General features: G+C 43.9%; 1 protein-coding gene across 5 annotated transcripts in view; it reads right to left on the bottom strand.

Moving 5' to 3' along the window:
• Positions 1 to 19,749, bottom strand: part of AGL (amylo-alpha-1,6-glucosidase and 4-alpha-glucanotransferase) — a 116,891-nt gene that overhangs the window by 34,098 nt on the left and 63,044 nt on the right. For 4 of the 5 annotated variants that reach the window (XM_085885929.1, XM_085885930.1, XM_085885932.1 and 1 more), the window contains exons 11-23: positions 18,323 to 18,468; positions 17,746 to 17,933; positions 16,661 to 16,784; positions 13,598 to 13,761; positions 9,930 to 10,031; positions 9,346 to 9,492; positions 8,988 to 9,138; positions 7,951 to 8,075; positions 5,630 to 5,811; positions 4,837 to 4,965; positions 4,316 to 4,446; positions 1,970 to 2,106; positions 1,740 to 1,873 (exon numbers count right to left, since the gene is read on the bottom strand). In XM_085885929.1, coding sequence (XP_085742055.1) covers positions 1,740 to 1,873; positions 1,970 to 2,106; positions 4,316 to 4,446; positions 4,837 to 4,965; positions 5,630 to 5,811; positions 7,951 to 8,075; positions 8,988 to 9,138; positions 9,346 to 9,492; positions 9,930 to 10,031; positions 13,598 to 13,761; positions 16,661 to 16,784; positions 17,746 to 17,933; positions 18,323 to 18,468 — 1,860 coding nt within the window. The remainder of the gene's footprint in view (positions 1 to 1,739; positions 1,874 to 1,969; positions 2,107 to 4,315; positions 4,447 to 4,836; positions 4,966 to 5,629; positions 5,812 to 7,950; positions 8,076 to 8,987; positions 9,139 to 9,345; positions 9,493 to 9,929; positions 10,032 to 13,597; positions 13,762 to 16,660; positions 16,785 to 17,745; positions 17,934 to 18,322; positions 18,469 to 19,749) is intronic. The other variant, XM_085885933.1, reaches the window with a different exon arrangement.

Raw genomic sequence — 19,749 nt, 5'->3', positions numbered from 1 at the left:
ACAAGTTGCAGCATGTTTCCCATGTTCCAGTTCATCCCATGCACCTGACAAATGTGGGTTTAAGGACGCTGAGAGCACTTTCTGCCACCGTGTCGAGCATATTGCCAAGGCTTATAGGATTACAAAGAGGTCCAGTATGAGATTTAGGAAGCAGAAAGGGCAACACGCATTGAATATGGATCACGTGAGACTGTCAACCTGAGATGTATCTGGTCCATCTGAATCATCCGTCGAGACCAATATAATACATGGGAAAGGCCTGCAAACATCATTCCAGAGGGCAACACTCCAGAAGGCTCTTGCAAAGAACCTTTTCAGGGTGCTCCTGCTGTGGAGGAATGTAAACCACCACCTCCTGTAGCACCATTGGAAGAGTGGGTACTCCGCCGCTCTTCCCACCTTAGAAGACCTCCTAAATGGATGGACTTGTGAATAGTATACATACAAGTTAACTTGGAATTATCTTTCATCGATTATTTGGTTTTAATGTTACTCACAATGTTTGGTATTATTATTGTTGAAGGCAAACTGCTATGGTATGGAAAGTGGTTAAGGGTTAATCGTATTTTTTTTGTGACTTTGATGATTTATGTGGAATTCCTACACGAGGGCGTGCCTTAAGTTATGAGTGTATTTGGATGAATGGTAGGTTTGCAAGTTTGAAAACTTAAAAATGGAGTAGTGTGGCATACGCCCCCTATCGCCATCGGTGGTTCAGGCCGGCAGCGCGGGGGTGACGTCATGGAGGTGCTTTTCCAACCAATTAATTTTGATTTACACGTCTTTTTTGCAGGTATTCCTGACATGCAACCTCCTTCAACAATAACAGTGTTTCGTTTAATCCCTTCATTTATGAATAAAAACAGTTCATTTCTACATAATTCGTTATTCATTTAAATGTGGAATTTTTGGGGGAGGGGGTGAATACTTTTGCAGGTCACTGTACATTACTGGTGAAGAACCCATCATTACTGGTGACGAGATATACACCAACTCTTGGGGAATTTTTAGTACGACTTGTAATACCCCCTTCCCACCGGGAGCAGCACAATGCCATGCATAATTACGGACAGAATTTGGGTTCTTGCCCCAACACACGTCATAATTGTCATTAAAACATTCAACATTGAGTATTCGCACATCTGGTGAAAATTTCGTTTCAATGCAACAAGCGGTTATGGAGAAAAACACGAAAGTTCTGCGTGACAAACAAACTGACAGACAGACAGATAGAAAAACAAACAAACAAACGGACTCAAACGCAATACCCTCTTCTTCGGCGAGGGTAAAAATTATGGTAACTGGATCCAGAGCCGCATCTTCACCAAAATCTAATGAATTCGTCTTTGTCACACACCCAATCTCTCTTTCCAAGTTTTGTCCAAATCTGTCCCCAACTTTTTCAGATATTCTACTCACAGGCAAACAGACAAACATACAGGGGGTGAAAACCTAACCTCTGTCCACATTTGTTGGTGGAGGGAATTATTTTCAGATGTTGAGGAAGGGAGGAAGAGGATTGACAAGTTTGAGCAGTTGAGAAAAGGTAAAAGGAAGAGAAAGATTAAAAGGGAATAGCAGAACATATTTGGGGAAGAAGGGGTTAAAAAGGTAGATAATTGTGACATGAAGAAAGGAAATGGAGAGGAATGTACAGCAATGGAATAGTGAATTGGGGTGGGATGGTACGTAATGGGTGCATATCTTTATCATACTTGCCACACTCAACAATAACTCACTTGCTCATTTTGGACCAGGCAGCATCCAACGCAGCCGTGTAGGCTCCCAGCATCACGGCATCAAAGTAGCAAGGAATCAGATAGCGAGGGATAGAATGGAGCAGACGGAACATTCCTTCAAACCAGGCTCCAACCTGATAAACAACGGTGCAGTTGGTTCTTAAAGGTGACAAATTGCCATCGCAGAATTAGCAACACATGCTATAGTAAATGGGTATGAAATGAGTCACCTCAGCAAGCGCTCCACCACGGGTGACGAGTCGCTCAGAAATGTAATCCAGCATCCAATCCCCGGCGCGAAGGTTTGCACAGAATGGATGTCCAAGGTCATTCTTGGGCCTCATCTCATTGAGGAGAGACATAAAACCTGCAGAGGGTCCAAAAGGTAAGGAGAGGTTGAGATAACATGGAAAGGTGGAAATCCAGCAGATGGCATGTTATCTATAATAATAATTAATGTCAGTGTGTGTTAGTCAGTCAGTGTGTGTGTGTCTCCTCCATAACTCCAAAACCATGAAACCTAGCAGCCTGAAATTCTGTATGCATACAAAGAGAACTCTAATGAAGTGCATGAGTAAAAATTGGGTGTTTGGGTTAATTAAAACATCCCTTTTGAAGATAACTGATGGCCTTATTTATTTATCCTTTATCAAGGCTCATCCTTGGTCACCTAACTGTCCCTCGTGGGGGTCTTATTTCACCATTTTTTGGGGGCTCTACTCAACAATGCCTTGACTGTGAACAGACCGCAATGGTTTCTTAATGATAGGTTTTTTTTCACTTTCCTCACTCATATCATCGAATGCCTGATCATCATATCTACGAATTGCTGGATACACTGCAATGCTTATAAACGCCTGGAGACGCCAGCGGTCGTGGGGTTATTTCATTTCCACACATGCCATAACCTCTACAATCTTTTATTCTGAGCAGAATTTCAAATTTTAAAGGTATTAATTGACCTCAGCAGCCATTCTGACTGCTTTAAAAAAAAAAGTGTTCATTTGTCCAATTTGGACATTGCTTGACATACCGGGGGTCTCCAGGTGCATGGTGTTTATATGACCGATCGGCGATCGCTAATCGCTTGCCAAGCCAGCCGTTCCTTACCAACTGTTTCATTGGAGTGCATGCTTCAGTGCTTAAGACACTTGGCCAGCACAATACAAGCTACTTGGTTGTTTGTTTCTCAGCCATGGTGATAAACGGCAAAAGCATTCGCACCGTCACTGAATATACCGATCTACTGGAACAAAATTCAGGCCCTACTCACCTGCGTTTGGCCCCGTGTTGTTATGCCATCCTTGGTTGGTGGCTCGTTTGCTGAAAACGTGCAATTATATTTTGACGTTTCCCCTTTTTGTATGAACTTTCATGATACGACCCATCACTTCGACAAAGATAGATACACATGAAAAATTAAACGTTTCCTTTTTGAAAGTTTCTTCAACCGTTTAATTGGAGCGCTACCTTGGAGCGCTCTTCAAGCTTCGATCTCTACAAGCTTCCATGGTGATACCACAGCGCCGCTCTCTGTCGGCACATCTCCACAATAAATTTGATGATTGCAACGAGTAAAAAATGTTTTCAGTTGCTACAAAGCAATGGATCTCCACATCATGGCAAGACAGTCGAGAGGTACACATGCTCACTCTAAGGCTAAGCTGTCCAGCCTGGGTTTGAATTCCAACCCAGCTATAAACTGTCATCCTGGTGTTTTACAGGCAGGGTGATTCATCAATGTGCATGCCGTCTTTCAGATGGACATTGAACTGGATGTCACATCTTCCGGAATCCCCCCCACTCTCCACCTCCTCCTATCTTTCCTCTTCCCCTCACACCGCATTTCTTTACCATCACGCTGCCTTCCCACCCCTCCCCTCACACTTATCCCCTCCCCTCTGCACCCCCATGGACATCTCTGGGCAGTCTCCGCCTGCTGTATTAACGTGCTGTTTTAACGTACCCCATTTTGTTGAATCCTGCACTTAACTCCTCGTTCCCTTTTCTCCACAAGTCCCACTACAACACACAAGTTGAAAACCCTTCCCCCCATTTCCCCCTCAAGTCCTCCTTCCAAAAGCAAGTTCAGAAACTCCTCCCCTCATGCTAACCTATTCCCAAACGCACTTCCCTCCCTACTCCCCCTCTCCTCTCTCTCCCCCATCCTCCTCATTCGCACACCCCTCCTGGAGTGTGTAGCGATGTTTGGTGAGGCGTCTCTCTCCCCTCTGCCCCGCCCCCTTCCTCGCTCTTCCCCCTTCCTAGCTTACCCTTACTCACCTGCTCATGGCTCCCCCACCCCTCCTTGCTCCGCCCTCCTCACTCCCCCATCCCTCCTCTCTCTCTCTCTCTCTCTCTCTCTCTCTCTCTCTCTCTCTCTCTCTCTCTCTCTCTCTCTCTCTCTCTCTCTCTCTCTCTCTCTCTCTCTCTCTCTCTCCCCTCCCTCCCCTCCATCCTCTCTCTCCCTCTTTCTCCCCCTCCTGAATACTCCAAGCAACGGATTGTATTTGCTATTACAGTACTGTAATTTAATAAAAGTAAACAAAGTGAATAAAATATAAACAGAGAAGTACCCTGAAGTCCAGCATAAGGTAGGGAACCAAAGGAAGGAATGTTGTAACAGCCTCCACCATCCTCCTGCTCCTCAGAATGGCATCGGAACAGCAGGTGATGCAGATCAGGGAGGGACAGTTTCGTAGCCAGGCTGCGAAGGAGTTGATCAAAGTTCACACAGATAGGAATTAATCAAAATTTCCATCAACACAATGTCCACATCCACATCGGCTTCGAATTACGTCACATCCATTATCCTGTCACTTGGTGAAGAAACGCACAATGAAGAAAATCATCTTTATATTCATCAATCTCTTTTTAACCTTGCATATTCAAAGTTTGTTTTGAAATAATGATTTCATCAAATTAAACTCAATCTTTATGTGAATCACAAGTGAATCACATCAGATTGTGATGATATCGACAGATTGTCAGAAATAGGGAAACCCCATGCCCTGTATTATTCTGAAATAATCCACCTCCATGAATTAGTGATATCTGTCGATGTGAAAAAGGTTTTGGAGAACCACGAGGGACTTACGAGGCAAAGTTCATCAAGTGCGGATCGACACCCTTGCTGCAACTACCCCGAGCAAAGTGTGGAGAGAACTGCGTGAGGCAGTGTCTGAGTTGTCCCACAACTTGGCTGGATTTGGAGTCCAGACTCACTCTGTACACGAGAAGCACAAAATGTCCAAATAATACAGCACTGTGTCATATGTACATCCTACAAGTAATAAAAACTTTTTAAACAATAAAAAGAGCAATCAGAGATTACAGCCTCAGAAGGAACACAAACAAGCAAAAAACAATGATGAAGTCATCAGGAGGAACTTGGATAGGAATCGGGTTTTTAACACATCAGAACAGTAAACTTAAATTCTTACAATAACCTTTTCTCAAGATATTAATTTCAATGTCACTTGGGTATTTTAAAAAGTTGTATTTGAAAAGAGCCGTTCATTGGTCCTTGACAACAAAGCCATGTCAGCTGCTGGAAATATGGAGATCGCGTATCACTCGGTCATGTGGAGAGGAAAGCTGCCTTGCAGGGTATACCCATGTGTGGGTTATATGTGCCTGAAATGTTCTGAGAGCACTTTTTTTCTCCAGATGCGGGGTATACCGGTAGGCGGGTTATTTGCGTGAAAATTTACCACCACAATTAAAACACTAAAGAGCAGACTCAGGAAGTGTGGGGGTGTGTTCAGTTACCAAATTTCTCATAAAGTGTGCTCTACGATCTGAAAAAAAGTGTGCTCTACAATCAAGAAATAACCACAAGTACTGCACGATTGAATTATCATGCCACTTCACCATGGCCATGCACTTACCGGAAAGCGACCACACTGCCGGGTGGGAAGGACACGAACTCCACTTCCTGCACGAATGCTTCATTGGTACCGGCACCTTGGGTTGCTGCGACCTCCACCATTTGACTGCTGGCCAGCTGAGGCACACAGCCAGGGACTAGCAGGCTGCAGGGTTGTTTCAGCGGTGACGGGGTGGGCCATAGCTTAGTCCCACACCCCGTCCGATTGTGAATGAAAGCAAGAGAAAGAGCGAGGAAGAGGTGGGTGTTAGTGGGCTAAGCATGTGTTAGAACAAGGCGAGGTGATCAGCGAAAAGTAAGTGCCGGGACAGTTGTTACAGCGCAGGGTTAGAAACCGAGAGGAAAAGACTTGGAATAAAGGACGGGTAGATGGTGAGTAATTGAGACGATATCAGTACTTGGCAGCAATGGTGTTTATGCATCAATAGTGCTCAGGTTATATTAATGGCATAAACACTCATATTTGAGTGGACTGAGTATCCCGTGATTTTTTTCCCAGCAGAATAGAAAGTGAAGGTTAAAGAGGAATTCATGTAGTTGGCATGGTTAGTCATTGTTCTGCACATGGTATGCCTCAACAAGTCGTGTGCAGAACCTTTGTAGAAACACCATGTCATGAAAATAATAATAATAGTAAATCTGATAATCATGAAGTCCAACAATTGACAACTTCATCACAGATAACAGGCGAATCATAAGCCTCGGGTGGTTTATCACTAAAAATGAACCCGCCAATAGCCATTCAAAAGTGCCAGTTAAAGAAGACTTTAATATTGAAATTGAGTGGGATTCACTGCATCATTCAACTCACATTGTTGGTAGTAAAATGTGTAATTTAATTCAGGGCATGACACTACACAAGGTGGAAATGCTCAATGTAATTTTTTTTTTAATTTTTGTGTAGTACCGAGGCTCGTGAAATGCCCCCTCCAACTTCCCACCCCTGGCTCACTCTTTATTCCGTAATTTTCCAATTATAAACCACCGTGTCCAAGATTGTGTCCAATAGCCAAGGAGACTGCTTTGGCAGCACCAACGCTCTGCACAGAGTATGGTCCTCATGGATGGATGGATGGATTCTATTATCACAGAGTGGAATAAGAGAACCACAACAAATTAACACCACCAGACTAAGCCACACATGTATTAACCGCACTGGATGGTTTTGACAACAAAATTTGTAAATAAACTGTGGTTTATAATTGGAAAATTACAGTATTCTGCTTCGATTCAAATTCATCCCCATCTACAATCTGTCCATAAAAACTCAACGTCATGAAAATCGGAGGAAAATTATTCAAGTTATGATCAAAAAAGTGTTTCTTGTTAATTAGGTCACAATCCGAAAAAAAAAGTATGTCAAGGACAGAAATGAAATAACAGGTGCACAACTTCAGTGCAGGTACACTATAACGATGCATGAACATATTGGAAGGCCAAGCGGTCTTTGAGATTCTGCATTGGCAAAATTTAGCATTGACCAAAAAAAAGTGTTTATTTATTTATTTTAAGATCACCATATGATCTTGACCTTTAACGCGGAAGAGTATGATGTAAATTACGTGTAAATGCACCTTACTCGAGTCGATCAAGAAAGGGCAATTTTGTTCTGATCAGACAAACCTCAGCCAAGTTATGGTGAAAAATGTAAAAAAAATCTATAATTGGGCCATGACCTTAAAATTAGGTCAAGGTCAAAAAAATATGTCAACCATCCATCCATCCATCCATCGGGACCATCCTCTGTGCAGGGCATTGGTGCTGCCTAAGCAGTCTCCTTGGCTATTGGGCACAATCCTGGACGGGTCGCCACTCCGACACAGGATACCAGCAAGCTGGCACTCATTTTGCCGACCTCGGAAGGATGACAGGCAGAGTCAACCCCACCTGATATTAATTCAACAGCTAAGCAAGATTTGAACTCAGGATCCTAGGATCCCAAGCTCACCACCCTAACCATTAAGCCAACACCAGGCATATGTCAACCCTGCATACTTTTAATTCCCCTTATTAATTCTAAATTTAATTCTGAAAGTCCCAGCTGACTCCGAGATACAACTAAATGGTGGTTAAATGGTACAGCTAAATTGGCAGAAAAAAAAAATAAAATAAAAAAACAACTAAATAGTGATCTAGTACTCCTAGGGGTCTAAGAAACTCTGAGGTACCATTAAAATTTGGGGGCACTAATTACAGAAACAAACCCTACAATGGGAATAAGCCTCTCCCTATCATATAGGGGGAGTCTTAATGAGCAGACATTTGACATGTCTACCAATGGCCTTCATTTCTCAATTCTGGATGTCACGGAGATATTTCTACCTGTATGTGTTCTCGTAGCTCCACAGTGTAGCCTGGTAAGCCATTGATGAAGGAGGAGTCTTTCTCAAAGCCAGCTGCCTTCTTTGATACTGTGCGTGCTTCCAACACAATTTCCTCTATCTTGCCTAGCACACACCAGCACGCACATAACTGCTTACTGTTCAGAAAAAATACAAAAGCCAGTTCTCATCAAAACGATATCTGCTGTAATGTGAAGGACAAGGCATCCTAATGGAGTTCATTCACTAGATACACCAAACAACAAATGTAGGATTGGTCACACGTTAATCTAGAATGGCACTCGGTAGAGCGCATACCTCCGCCAGGCTGAACAGTTTACGTTTTGTATCCCATTAATAGGCCAGATCTGCTGAACTTAACCAAAATCGAATCAGCTTGTTCTTCTCATGTAACCAACTCATCCACCTAGTTTTGTCATAAGTCATCCACAAACTTTTAAAATACCATGCTATCTATCGTTTTTGGCCCCATTTCTCAAAGGTGAAAAATCACTTGCATTAAAAAATTTGGATATTTGGATCCGGATTTGAAACTACAGCAAAATCGAATAAATCCGTCCCCATCGCACACCCAACTTGTCCACCAATTTTCGTCCAAATCTGTCATAACTTTTTGAGATATCCCGTTCATAGACAAGCAGATAGACAGACAGGGGTGAAAACGTAACCTCCATCCACCTTCGGTGGCAGAGGTAAAACATGAAGATGGACCCTGGGAGGGCCTTACTCCACATCCAGCCACACACCAAAAGATAATGCAACTAACGTCAGCATTACGCAGCTGTATTGTCTGTAGAACAACATTGTTACACTGTGCCCAGAGTGAAAGACATGTTTTCATACACAAGTATTCCATCCATAGAACACTCATGCAGTACTCATAGCACATATTATCTTAGGAGGGCTACCACCATGACTTAAATATAGTTAGATCATAAAGAATGAGTCAGACAATGAAAACGTTGGAGTACAAAATGTTATGGTTACAAATAAAAGAGAAGAAACAAGACTAGGTACCAGGAATGCACAACGAGGGCACGTCGTGTGGATATGATGAAGTTTCAGGATTGCGGAAGGCAGTTCGAGCCACAGAGACGACAGACTGGTGCGTGTGCGGACAATGGCGTGTCACAGCAACGATATCTTCATCGACTTGGTCCACGTACACCTACAGCAGGATGAGATTTTTCATTCGAAAAGTGTTTAAAGAGCAGGTCAACCCGGCAAAGTTATAAGAACGCTCTGTTGCACATCATGTAGGTATAACGAGCCAAAATTGCAAACAGGTCTCTCAAATAATTACAGGTAAGTGACTTCGAAAGAGGTCGACACGACGTGGTGTAAACGTGTGCAGAAAGTGATAAATGCAAAGTACCTGGTTGTACCCCTCTTGACCGAGCTGTTGATGCAGCAGATTTAGTGCCCGCTTTCCTGCTATGATGCCCGATGCCAACCCTACGATTCCTGGTTGCTGTCCATTTCCCCATTCTGCATACTTCCGCTCCTCTGTCACCACAGAGATCTACACAAATACACACACACACACACCTTCGGTGCTTGTGATGAATTAGAAACAAGTTGAGATCATGAGCGAGCTGAGTTGGAAATTATTTTACACAGTGTGAACTCATTGATAGTGCTGTGATCGGTAACCAGCAACTCATCGACATCGAGAAAATGAAATTTTGCAACTACCTGCACTCCTAATGCTCTGGAGGTTGCATCGAGCAGACTATTGACCAACCACCTCCAACTTAACAAAGCTACAAATGCTCACCATTGACATATATCTGGACAACTTTTGCAACAGCGGATTTTGAAGCAAAAAATAGAGGGCAGTGACAGAGGCAATCTGTTACTTTATACATGTCATGGTCAGTTTAATCAAGCAGCACCAACAGGTATACTTTGGAATAAAGAAAAACGAGAAAATAAAGTAACCAACTCTCTCTGTATTACCTGATGCGGCACCAGTTCATCATATCCACGGGTACTTCCGATAGAGCAATTTGCCATGGCAACTACAGCCCCACTTGCCAGGCAGTCATAGGCTGAGCGAAGCTGTAGAGGGAAGAGGAGTGAGAAAGTGAATTCAAGAGTTGAAACGGTGAAAAATGATCAGATGAGAGCTGATGAGGTCATGTGGCATTAAGGCACAGGGTTACAGCCACAGTCTCAGAGCTCCGTGTTGATTTTTGCATCCCAGAGTAAAGATGGCAATAAATAATTAAGCATGAGTTGGAAATGAGAGATTGCTTCGAAACAAACGAGGAACAACTAATAAGTTGATGATCCAATGAAAAAAGTAAATTTGAAGAATCAAATATAACTGACGTCAATAAAAGTGGCTGTTAAATATAAAAAAAAATCAACAAAAGTCGACTGCCATTATATTAACTAGTAGAGTACCCACTGAAAGGGCGATCTTGTTCCAAGTGTGCAACACGTTCTTCTGATACATCCCTTTATTTGGGTGGTGTATAGACAACAAACCACTGTGTTGATCGCTCCCAAAAATAACAAGAACCCGAGTTTGATGTATGAAGGAAAGACATGAAGACTGATTTTGTACATAGATGATACATCGTGGTTATTTGGCTCAAACAATTCCAATTACAGGTCCCCCACCCCCCCTCCCTCCAAGGAAGAAAATGCCAAGATGGGAATGTTTTTTTTTTTTACCAAACTTGATGGAATCAAGCAAAACTTGCACAGTCACAACTTCAGGGTGACTTCATCGATTCCTGAAAGTTTCAGCTTCCTCGGTCAAATACTCTCAGAGGAGTAGATGAAACATACAATATAATACAACATACTTTATCTTCATTATATATGGACTAGAAGCATCAGCTCCCGATAGGAGTAGCCAGAGGATTATGTTATCATCCTTATTCAAACATATAATTCAAAAAAACCTCTCGCTGCGTAATTCAAAACACCTCACTGCACTGGAAAACGTGGGGACAGGAATACTGTACTGTAAATGGTGGAGACTCCCACCTGGAGCAGCACTACATGATACACATTTACAAAGAGAACTTGCATCCTCACCCCACCTTCCACCCACCCCCCTCAAGGCCACCAGCAAAGAAAACAAAAGATTTCCCTTATTAATGCACCAATGCTCTGCCTGCACTCCTAATTAATCTGAAGGGTCCACTGGCTTGAAAATCTCTTTACCCCTGTTCAATTTCTCACACCCTCCTCCGCCGTGGAATGTGGCAACACTGAGTCATTGACGCAGGAATCAGTCGGAAGTTAGACGGCATGGCAGCACAAGTTGTTGCAGTGTCGAAGAGCAGTTGGTTGCTTGTGGTTGGGTACATGAAAGGGTACACATAAGCCAAAAAATTGCAGACAACTTTTGTGGAACGCATTGGAAAACCTTGTCCACCAAAGCAGACGTTAAACTGCGAAAAACAGGCTTTTGAAACAGGAACTGTGGAAGGACAAGAAGGGCAGTGGAAGATTGGTGTCGGACAAGTGAAGAATTGCACGCTGCAGTCGTGGCCTCGTTTGCAAAGGTGAATCCACAAACACTACACAAGATGTCTAAGAGGACTTGGCAACAAATCTAGTGGTGCAAGGAGAATGATGGAGCACATAGAGATAGAATGACTGATTAATTATTGTAACTACGACACAATAAAACCTTTACAGGGTGTTCCAAAAAGACCTGGACAACTTTGGTTGTTATTATATTTCGAACCACAAATGATACAACGATACCCTTTGGTTTATAAGATACAGAAACTCATTAAGTTAGATACACCCCATCAATACACTTTCATGTGAGCTCTGTTTGTGATGTGCAGGACATCAAGGAGGAACACAAGTTCTTGCCATGTTCAGCTCAGTATGTTTGCGCCCACCAGTGCGCATGCAGCTGTGAGCCGAGAACGAAGATCCTGCAGGTTTGACACCTTGGTGTTGTAAACGTCTTTGACAAACCCCCACAGATAAAAAAAAAATCAAGAGGGAAGGGGGAGGCTATGTCTGGTGATCGTAGGGGCCAGGTGGTTGGTCTGTCTTGGCCAATCCAGCGACCTGAAAATTTTTCATTCAGGATGGCAACTAAGGCCCAATGAGGGGGAGCACCGTCCTGTTGAAAAATTATTTCGGGTTGTCGGTCTTCAACCTCCCAACATGTTCTTGTAAATAGTTGAGGTCACTGTATCCTCCACAAAGAAAAACGGACCCACCCAGCAGTCATGGAGTAGGCCACACCACACAATGACCTGTCGTGTATGTGTTCAATGACCATATATGGGGTTTTCAGAGCCTCAGATGACCTTCCCCAAAACTTCGTCAATACTCCAAATTGATCGATCTGATGTCTGAACTATACTCTGGCACTGAGAGTACTGTGAGATGTGGTGATACCATCTCAGACTTATTTCCAGTCGTTACTGGGGTTTATCAGGGGTGTGTACCAGCCCCCACACTTTTCAGCACTTATATGGACTGGATTCTAGGGAGGATGTCGGAGAGATCAAGCTGCAGTGCATCGTTTGGGAATGTCAAGATCTCTGACGTTGATTTGGCAGATGATGCAGTCATCTTTGCAGAACTCTGGATATCCTTTTGGGGGCCCTCGAGGTGCTGAATGAGAAGTCGGAGCCACTGGGATTACGGGTTTCAGAGGTCAAAACTAAGATCCAGGCTTGCAATGACATCTTGGATACTGCTATCTTGTCTGTACCCATTTGTGGTGAAGATGTTGAGGTCACGGAGAGATTCACTTACCTTGGCAGTGATATTTATGTCTCAGCTGGCTATGAGCCAGAGGTGTACAGACGTCTGGTTCGGGCCTGGGGAGTCATTAATTCACTGCATCATGAGGTGTCGGTACCTGTGCAGGAGGACGAAAGTCTGAGACTTCAGGTCCTTGTTGCTTCCAGTCTTGCTCTAAGGATGTGAGACTTGGACTCTGACAAGGGATCTCAGAGGGAGACTTAATTCCTTTGGCACCAGGTCTCTTCGGAGAATTCTTGGCTATCGCTGGTCAGACTTTGTATCCAACGAGCGATTGCTGAGGGAGACTCAAATGAGATTTGTTACCTGCGTAGTCTGTGAGCATAAACTACGGCTGTATGGACATATGGCTCATTTTCCTGATACTGATCCTGCTTACCAGACTCTCTCAGTGAGGAAGCCTCATGAGTGGAGGAGGCCAATGCGCAGACCATGTGCCTCGTGGCTGCAGCAGGTTGAACAGCATCTCAAGGAGATGGGGATGGGTCAGGCATCTCCCTAGATGGGGGAGGATGGCCAGACGGAGGCCCTTGGAGTGGATGGAGAGGCAGAAAGTGGATGCAGCAACGCGCTGCTCCAGCGCATGCTCCCACACCTGACCTGACCTGACCTGACCTGTGGAATTGGTTCTTGTTAATAGAGACAATGAGTAACTGAAGTCGGTCAGCAATAAATATCTTTTTGCTACATTTGCCTTCAGTCTAAACTGTCTGTTTAACCCGCAAGTGTCTCTTTATCAGGAATGACATCCAAAAACTGAATGCACATCCAGAAAAGACATTCATTACCATGCACGATCTCAATAAAAAGTGTGCTCACAACAGGATACGGCATGTTATCATGTGCAGTGAAAGTAAAAAGTGGAAGCACACCTGGATGGGACACTCATTATCATGTGTGATGTCCATAAACATTGCGTGAGCAATGCCAGGAACGAGGGGTCGGAGAGCAGGCTTAATGAACGAGCCCACAGGGTCGCCTCCATACCGATACACCAGGCGGCCCTCTTCATGACTGTTGTATGCAGTCAAGGCCTCTGCACCACAAAAGAACAAAAAAAAGGCTCAAATGACAACTTCAAGCTTCCTGCCAGCAATTATTCACAAAACCATAATCAGCACAGACTGACAGTAAGACTTTTCTGGCTCATGAGAATGAACAAAGGGTCCACTTTGTGAATTATATAAAACAGTTCCTTCACACATTTGTGCATTGAACATCTGTTGCGAAACGTATTGGTTTAGCACATCCCAAGGGAGGATGAAAAATGTGCCAAACATTCACCCAGAGGTGTTTGATTGGATCAGGATCATATATTTTGAAGCACAGGTAATTAATAAGTACAACCAGGCCCCATATTAATTGTTGCACTTGAGCTTTGTAACAGCTTCCTGGAGAAAACAATATAGGTGGTAATCACAGACATAACTTGGCCATTACTTGTGACCCACTGACAGTAAATGATCCCTCATGCTAAAGGGCATGGCACTTATAAAAGCCCTTTATTGGTGCACTTTACCATTCCTGGTGCTGAACTTGAGTGGAAATTTTCATGACAATAAAAACCCTCTGTCAAATACGATGTGATGTGATGGCACCACAATCAGGTGACAAATCATACGAGCAGTGTTCAAAACATTCTACGAATGAGATCTAAGAGTCGGCAAAACATGCCAAGGTTTCTTTTATTTTATCAATGCACAACTCAATAAAATAGTGCATTGTTGTGGAAATGTTGTTGAAAACCCTCTGCCGTACCACCTGTCATCCTTCAGATGAGCAAGCAACAGCCTCTTGACTCTCTGCAGATCTTGATAAAATCACAAGCTTCACACTGTGGAAACCAAGGCTTTTAGGATCATTGGTATCTCCCGTGATGAGGCTGAGTTTTTGGGTCTCTTACTCTCTCTCACCGCAGGCAGGTGGGTGGTCTTTCTGTCTTTTACCGTCTCCTCTCTGTCCTTCCCCTCCCCCCCCCTGCTCTGTCTGTGATATGTCCCTCCCCCCCCCTCTATTTCCGCCAGGTGCTCAAGGTCCACCAACAACCCCCTTCTGGCGAAACTACTGAAACTCCCACACACTCTTCAATCCCATTCTTCCCTCCAGGTCTTCAAAATAGCTGTTCACCACCATCTCTTATCTTCCCCCATCCAAAACCACGATCTTTTCTACACCTGTTAATTCACCTCAAACCCACATCCTTCACAAATTCCTTGCTTTCCTTCCTGAAAGTCCCTGTAATGTCCATCTTGTATACCCCATGTTCCCTGCCCCATCCCTCTCCCTTCCACAGATCTCCTAATGTCTCTGTTCCCCACTGTTTTGTGCCTCCCTCTTCCACCCCTCTTGTTTCCTGCTCCCCTTGTTACATGTTCTGTGTGTTCGCTCTTATATGAGCCTCGACAATGTATCCAAAAAAAGAAAGAAGACTTTTAGGGGTTATCATTGCGTAGCATAGTCTAGTTATATCCCATAGTAAATGTAATAGAGTAAGCACACGAGGTAATTTTATCGTGATATTAGATATGCATCACTTTAGGTCTACACCGACAACATAAACCCTCCCTAATGTGCATATCTAAAAACTGCCATCCTTTGAGCTTTTATTTGATGTTCTAACCTCTGGAATCTGTGTTTTGTGTTTTTTTTTGGCATCTGGGTACGCCACGAAGCAGCAGTTTAGTCTGGAGAAGCAGCCCCAGAGCCATAGCCATGATATTGCATGAAAAAGACCATTCGGGGAGTTCTACTCCACTAATTAGTGGAGCAGAACTCCCCGAATGGTCTTTTTTTAATTATAATTAATTCAGGATTTAAAAATCCAGGCCAGAAGACCTCCAGCAGATGAAAGTCACAGTCCGCACAATGTGTAACGTCAATATAGGCATCAACATTACAAGGTTATACCGTTAACATTCAATGGTCATCATATCTTGTTTATTCCATCTTGTAGCCACAAAGTGTGCCTCCTGCCTTGGCCTTCATCGCCTTTGTTCTTTATGCTTTTCCTTCAACAGTACCATGATGACGGATTGCAGAACGTCACACATTTGCTTGCATTGATAAGATAGACGAGTTAACCACAACTAGCAGATACCCGTCTACGACGGGTATGGGGGACAGGACGGATCACAATACTCGGTTACGGTAGTTTCTTTGGATGTTTTGCACCAAATTCAACAGCTCAGTTCATATTGGTGGCGTGTCTAGGTGCCCATGGTAGCATTTGAGACCGGTCGCTTTAGATTATTGGTCTTGACACATCGTGCCGGATGAGTAACACGAACAATTGGACATATTCATCATTTCTATATTACCTCCATCAACAGATTAACAACATGGCAGGATAAAAGTCGTAAATGCTGAGTTGAACAAACGTCCTGAACTCATGGATTTAGTTAAGTAAAGCATGTCGTCTGGGACCCGGCCGTCGGTTTGCCGCCAAACGCTGCTGATTGTGACGTCATCGATTCTCTCTTTGAAAATTCTATCTATATTCCATTTTTTGAATCCGCTATCACCTGCGTAAATACATGGAACACATAATGTGAAGATTTCGGAAGTATGAACAGAATATGTTTGGAGAAAAGTGCGTTAGAAGTTCCAGGCTTACGCCCATTATATTATGATGTGGCGACTGGAATCAAATGTACAGCAAACCAGGAAAGGCAGGCAGATTGTCCCCTCTCTCAGAGTCATTAATAAACACACTGCGCATTTTGCTTTAACTGACACGATAATACAGAAACATGATGATTCTCCTCAGGCGAGTTAGGATTCCCACATCTTGGAATAAAAATCGTGAACACTTCTCCCTTCGGATGGATTTGAACCCTCAACCTCTGGGATGCCAGTTCAGTATAAGGCTACCACATGTTATAACTATTCCACATGCTAAAAGGTTTCCCACAGCGGAGTGAAGTGTAACGTCTTACCACGCACAAGAGAGGTGATACCAAGGTTGGTGACAAACACGTTATCAAGCTCCTCACTGCCTGTGAACAGCTCGGCAAGAACGAAGAAATCCGGGCGCACATTACGAGCTGCATCGATCATGTACTGAGGGGTTTTGCGGAATGGAAGAATGAGATCACGGCAGTGAAAAAGAGTGGAGCGACAGCAAAATTATGAATGATATAGGGTTGATCGGAAATTCTGCATCAAAAATGCATAAGTTCAGGAAAACAAACAATTTCAGCAATTTTAACAGAAAATTATTACACTCGAAATGAAAGAAATGAAAACAGAGGCAGCATGATGTGACAACGTGAGTCCAAATGCGAATCTAAACAAGAGCGAAGTCGATGGCGCGTCATCGTAAATCCCCACGCTTCCCACCTAAAGAAAATTTGAAAGATGGCAAAAAGTTTCACCAGGAATGACCCAATATCAAGTTTTGAGATAAGAAATCTCATTTTGACCACTGTGACCCTAAGTCCCCACCCCCCTCGGCATGAACTTGGGGTCAAATCCAAACTCGAGTGATTCGACTGCGCGCAGTCGACGGGTATGCCTCCGCTATCCCGCACAAACACTTGAGTATTGACATATTTGACCCTTGACCTTTATCATATCTGGCCCAAAATCTAATCAGTTAATTGCCCTGTCTAGCTTTACCTTTGTACCAAGTTTGATGAAATTCTGTCCAATATTTCTTGAGTTAGGGCGTAAACAGTAAAATTTCAGAGTTTGACCTTGACCTTTATCACATCTGGCCCAAAATCTAACCACTTAATTGCCCTGTCTTACTTTACCTTTTTACCAAGTTTAATGAAATTCTACAATTTGCTTATTGAGTTATCGCGTAAACGATAATCCAGACGGACATACGGACGGACAACCCGGAAACATAATGCCTCTGACACCCTTGGTACGGAGGCATAATGAACCACAACCAAAGTACAAAGAAAATTCAGATATGATCTGGTTCAGTATATTTATACTTTAACAGAAGAGTTGTTAATGCTAAAATGGTGTGCTTTAAGAGTGGAGTTAAAACTGTGTTGGCAATCCCACAAACCTCAGCGACATGCAGTGGGGTGGAATGACAGTTGTCCAAACGCACACCATGGAAATATCTGGCTGTACGTTCTGTGTAAGTGCGCATGCGCTGCCAGAGTGCAGGGCAAGTGCTGGGTCCATCCCCATAGCGTAGCTTTACGCTGTCTCCCCAGCAAATGAGCTCACGGCGTAGATAAACAGCCGAACCTTTTGATAAGGCAGACATGGGAAGCTGTGGTTTTATGGCACTTTACTGTGAAAAAAATATAAATTGATCCATTTGGTTGTAGTTGAACTAAAGTCTGTTGTGATTACAGAAGTTAATCGTCATTTTATATGCAGCCTGTGGCTGCTGGTTGCATCATTGCTGGGAGCACAGCTGTACTGCCGACGTAGTGCCCTGTTTCCAGAAAGCTGGTACTCATTTGGCAGACCTCGGAAGGATGAGAGGCTGAGTCAACCGACGTGATGTTGCTTAACAGCACGACAGCGGCTTGAACTCAAGACCCTAATATCTTAAGCCAACCACCATAACCATTAAGCTAACACCAAGCTTTTTATAGAAGCTGTTAGGGTTAGGGTTAGTTCTGGTTCACCTGGTTCTGCAAAATTTCTCAGTGGATCATCTCCCATCACCCATCCATTGTGTGCCATTATGTACGCTCCCAGGTTAATGTCCTTCTCCAAGGATAGCTCTTCGTCAAGAGCAGTCTTTCCTTCTTTAAAGGGAAACTTGAAGTAGCTGTGTAGACAGAGAATAAAATTCAGAAAATTATTCCCCAGAAATAAATATTATGTTCAGTAACAAAGGTAAGCCAATGGATAAAAACAGGAAAAGGGGGTGAGAACATATGGTATGAGACAAATTGGACACAGAGAGAGAAAAACGGAAGAGAGAGAGAGGGAGAGAGGGGTAGAGAGAGAGAGAGAAAAAGGGGGGATGAGGGAGAGAGGGGATGAGATGAAAGATGGGGGAGATGAGAGAGAAAGAGACAGACAGACAGACAGACAGAGAGAGTGAATGAGAGAGAGAGAGAGAGAGAGAGAGAGAGAGAGAGAGAGAGAGAGAGAGAGAGAGAGAGAGAGAGAGAAAGAGACAGACAGACAGACAGACAGAGAGAGTGAGAGAGAGAGAGAGAGAGAGAGAGAGAGAGAGAGAGAGAGAGAGAGAGAGAGACGGGCAGACAGACAGACAGAGAGTGAGAAAGGGTGTGAGAAGGAGAGAGAGAAAGGGTGTGAGAAGGAGAGAGAGAGAGAAAGGGTGTGAGGGGAGAGAGAGAGAGAGAGAGAGAGAGAGAGAAAGGGTGTGAGAAGGAGAGAGAGAGAGAGAAAGGGTGTGAGAAGGAGAGAGAGAGAGAGAGAGAGAGAGAGAGAGAGAGAGAGAGAGAGAGAGAGAGAGAGAGAGAGAGAGAGAGAGAGACGGACAGACAGACAGACAGACAGAGAGAGTGAGAGAGAGAGAGAGAAAGGGTGTGAGAAGGAGAGAGAGAGAGAGAGAGAGAGAGAGAGAGAGAGAGAGAGAGAGAGAGAGAGAGAGAGAGAGAGAGAGAGAGAGAGAGAGAGAGAGAGAGAGAGAGAGAGAGAGAGACGGACAGACAGACAGACAGACAGACAGAGAGAGTGAGAGAGAGAGAGAAAGGGTGTGAGAAGGAGAGAGAGGGAGAGAGAGAGAGAGAGAGAGAGAGAGAGAGAGAGAGAGAGAGAGAGAGAGAGAGAGAGAGAGAGAGAGAGAGAGAGAGAGAGAGAGAGAGAGAGAGAGAGAGAGAGAGAGAGAGAGAGAGAGAGAGAGAGAGAGAGAGAGAGAGAGAGAGAGAGAGAGAGAGAAAGGGTGTGAGAAGGAGAGAGAGAGACGGACAGACAGACAGACAGACAGACAGAGAGAGTGAGAGAGAGAGAAAGGGTGTGAGAGAGAGAGAGAGAGAGAGAGAGAGAGAGAGAGAGAGAGAGAGAGAGAGAGAGAGAGAGAGAGAGAGAGAGAGAGAGAGAGAGAGAGATGGACAGACAGACAGACAAACAGACAGAG

The sequence above is a fragment of the Eptatretus burgeri genome, chromosome 6 (genome assembly GCF_056783735.1).
Source record: "Eptatretus burgeri isolate ZD-2024b chromosome 6, Ebu_testis_v1, whole genome shotgun sequence".
In the NCBI taxonomy this organism is placed as follows: Eukaryota; Metazoa; Chordata; class Myxini; order Myxiniformes; family Myxinidae; genus Eptatretus; species Eptatretus burgeri.
This window is presented reverse-complemented; position numbering and strand designations above follow the sequence as displayed.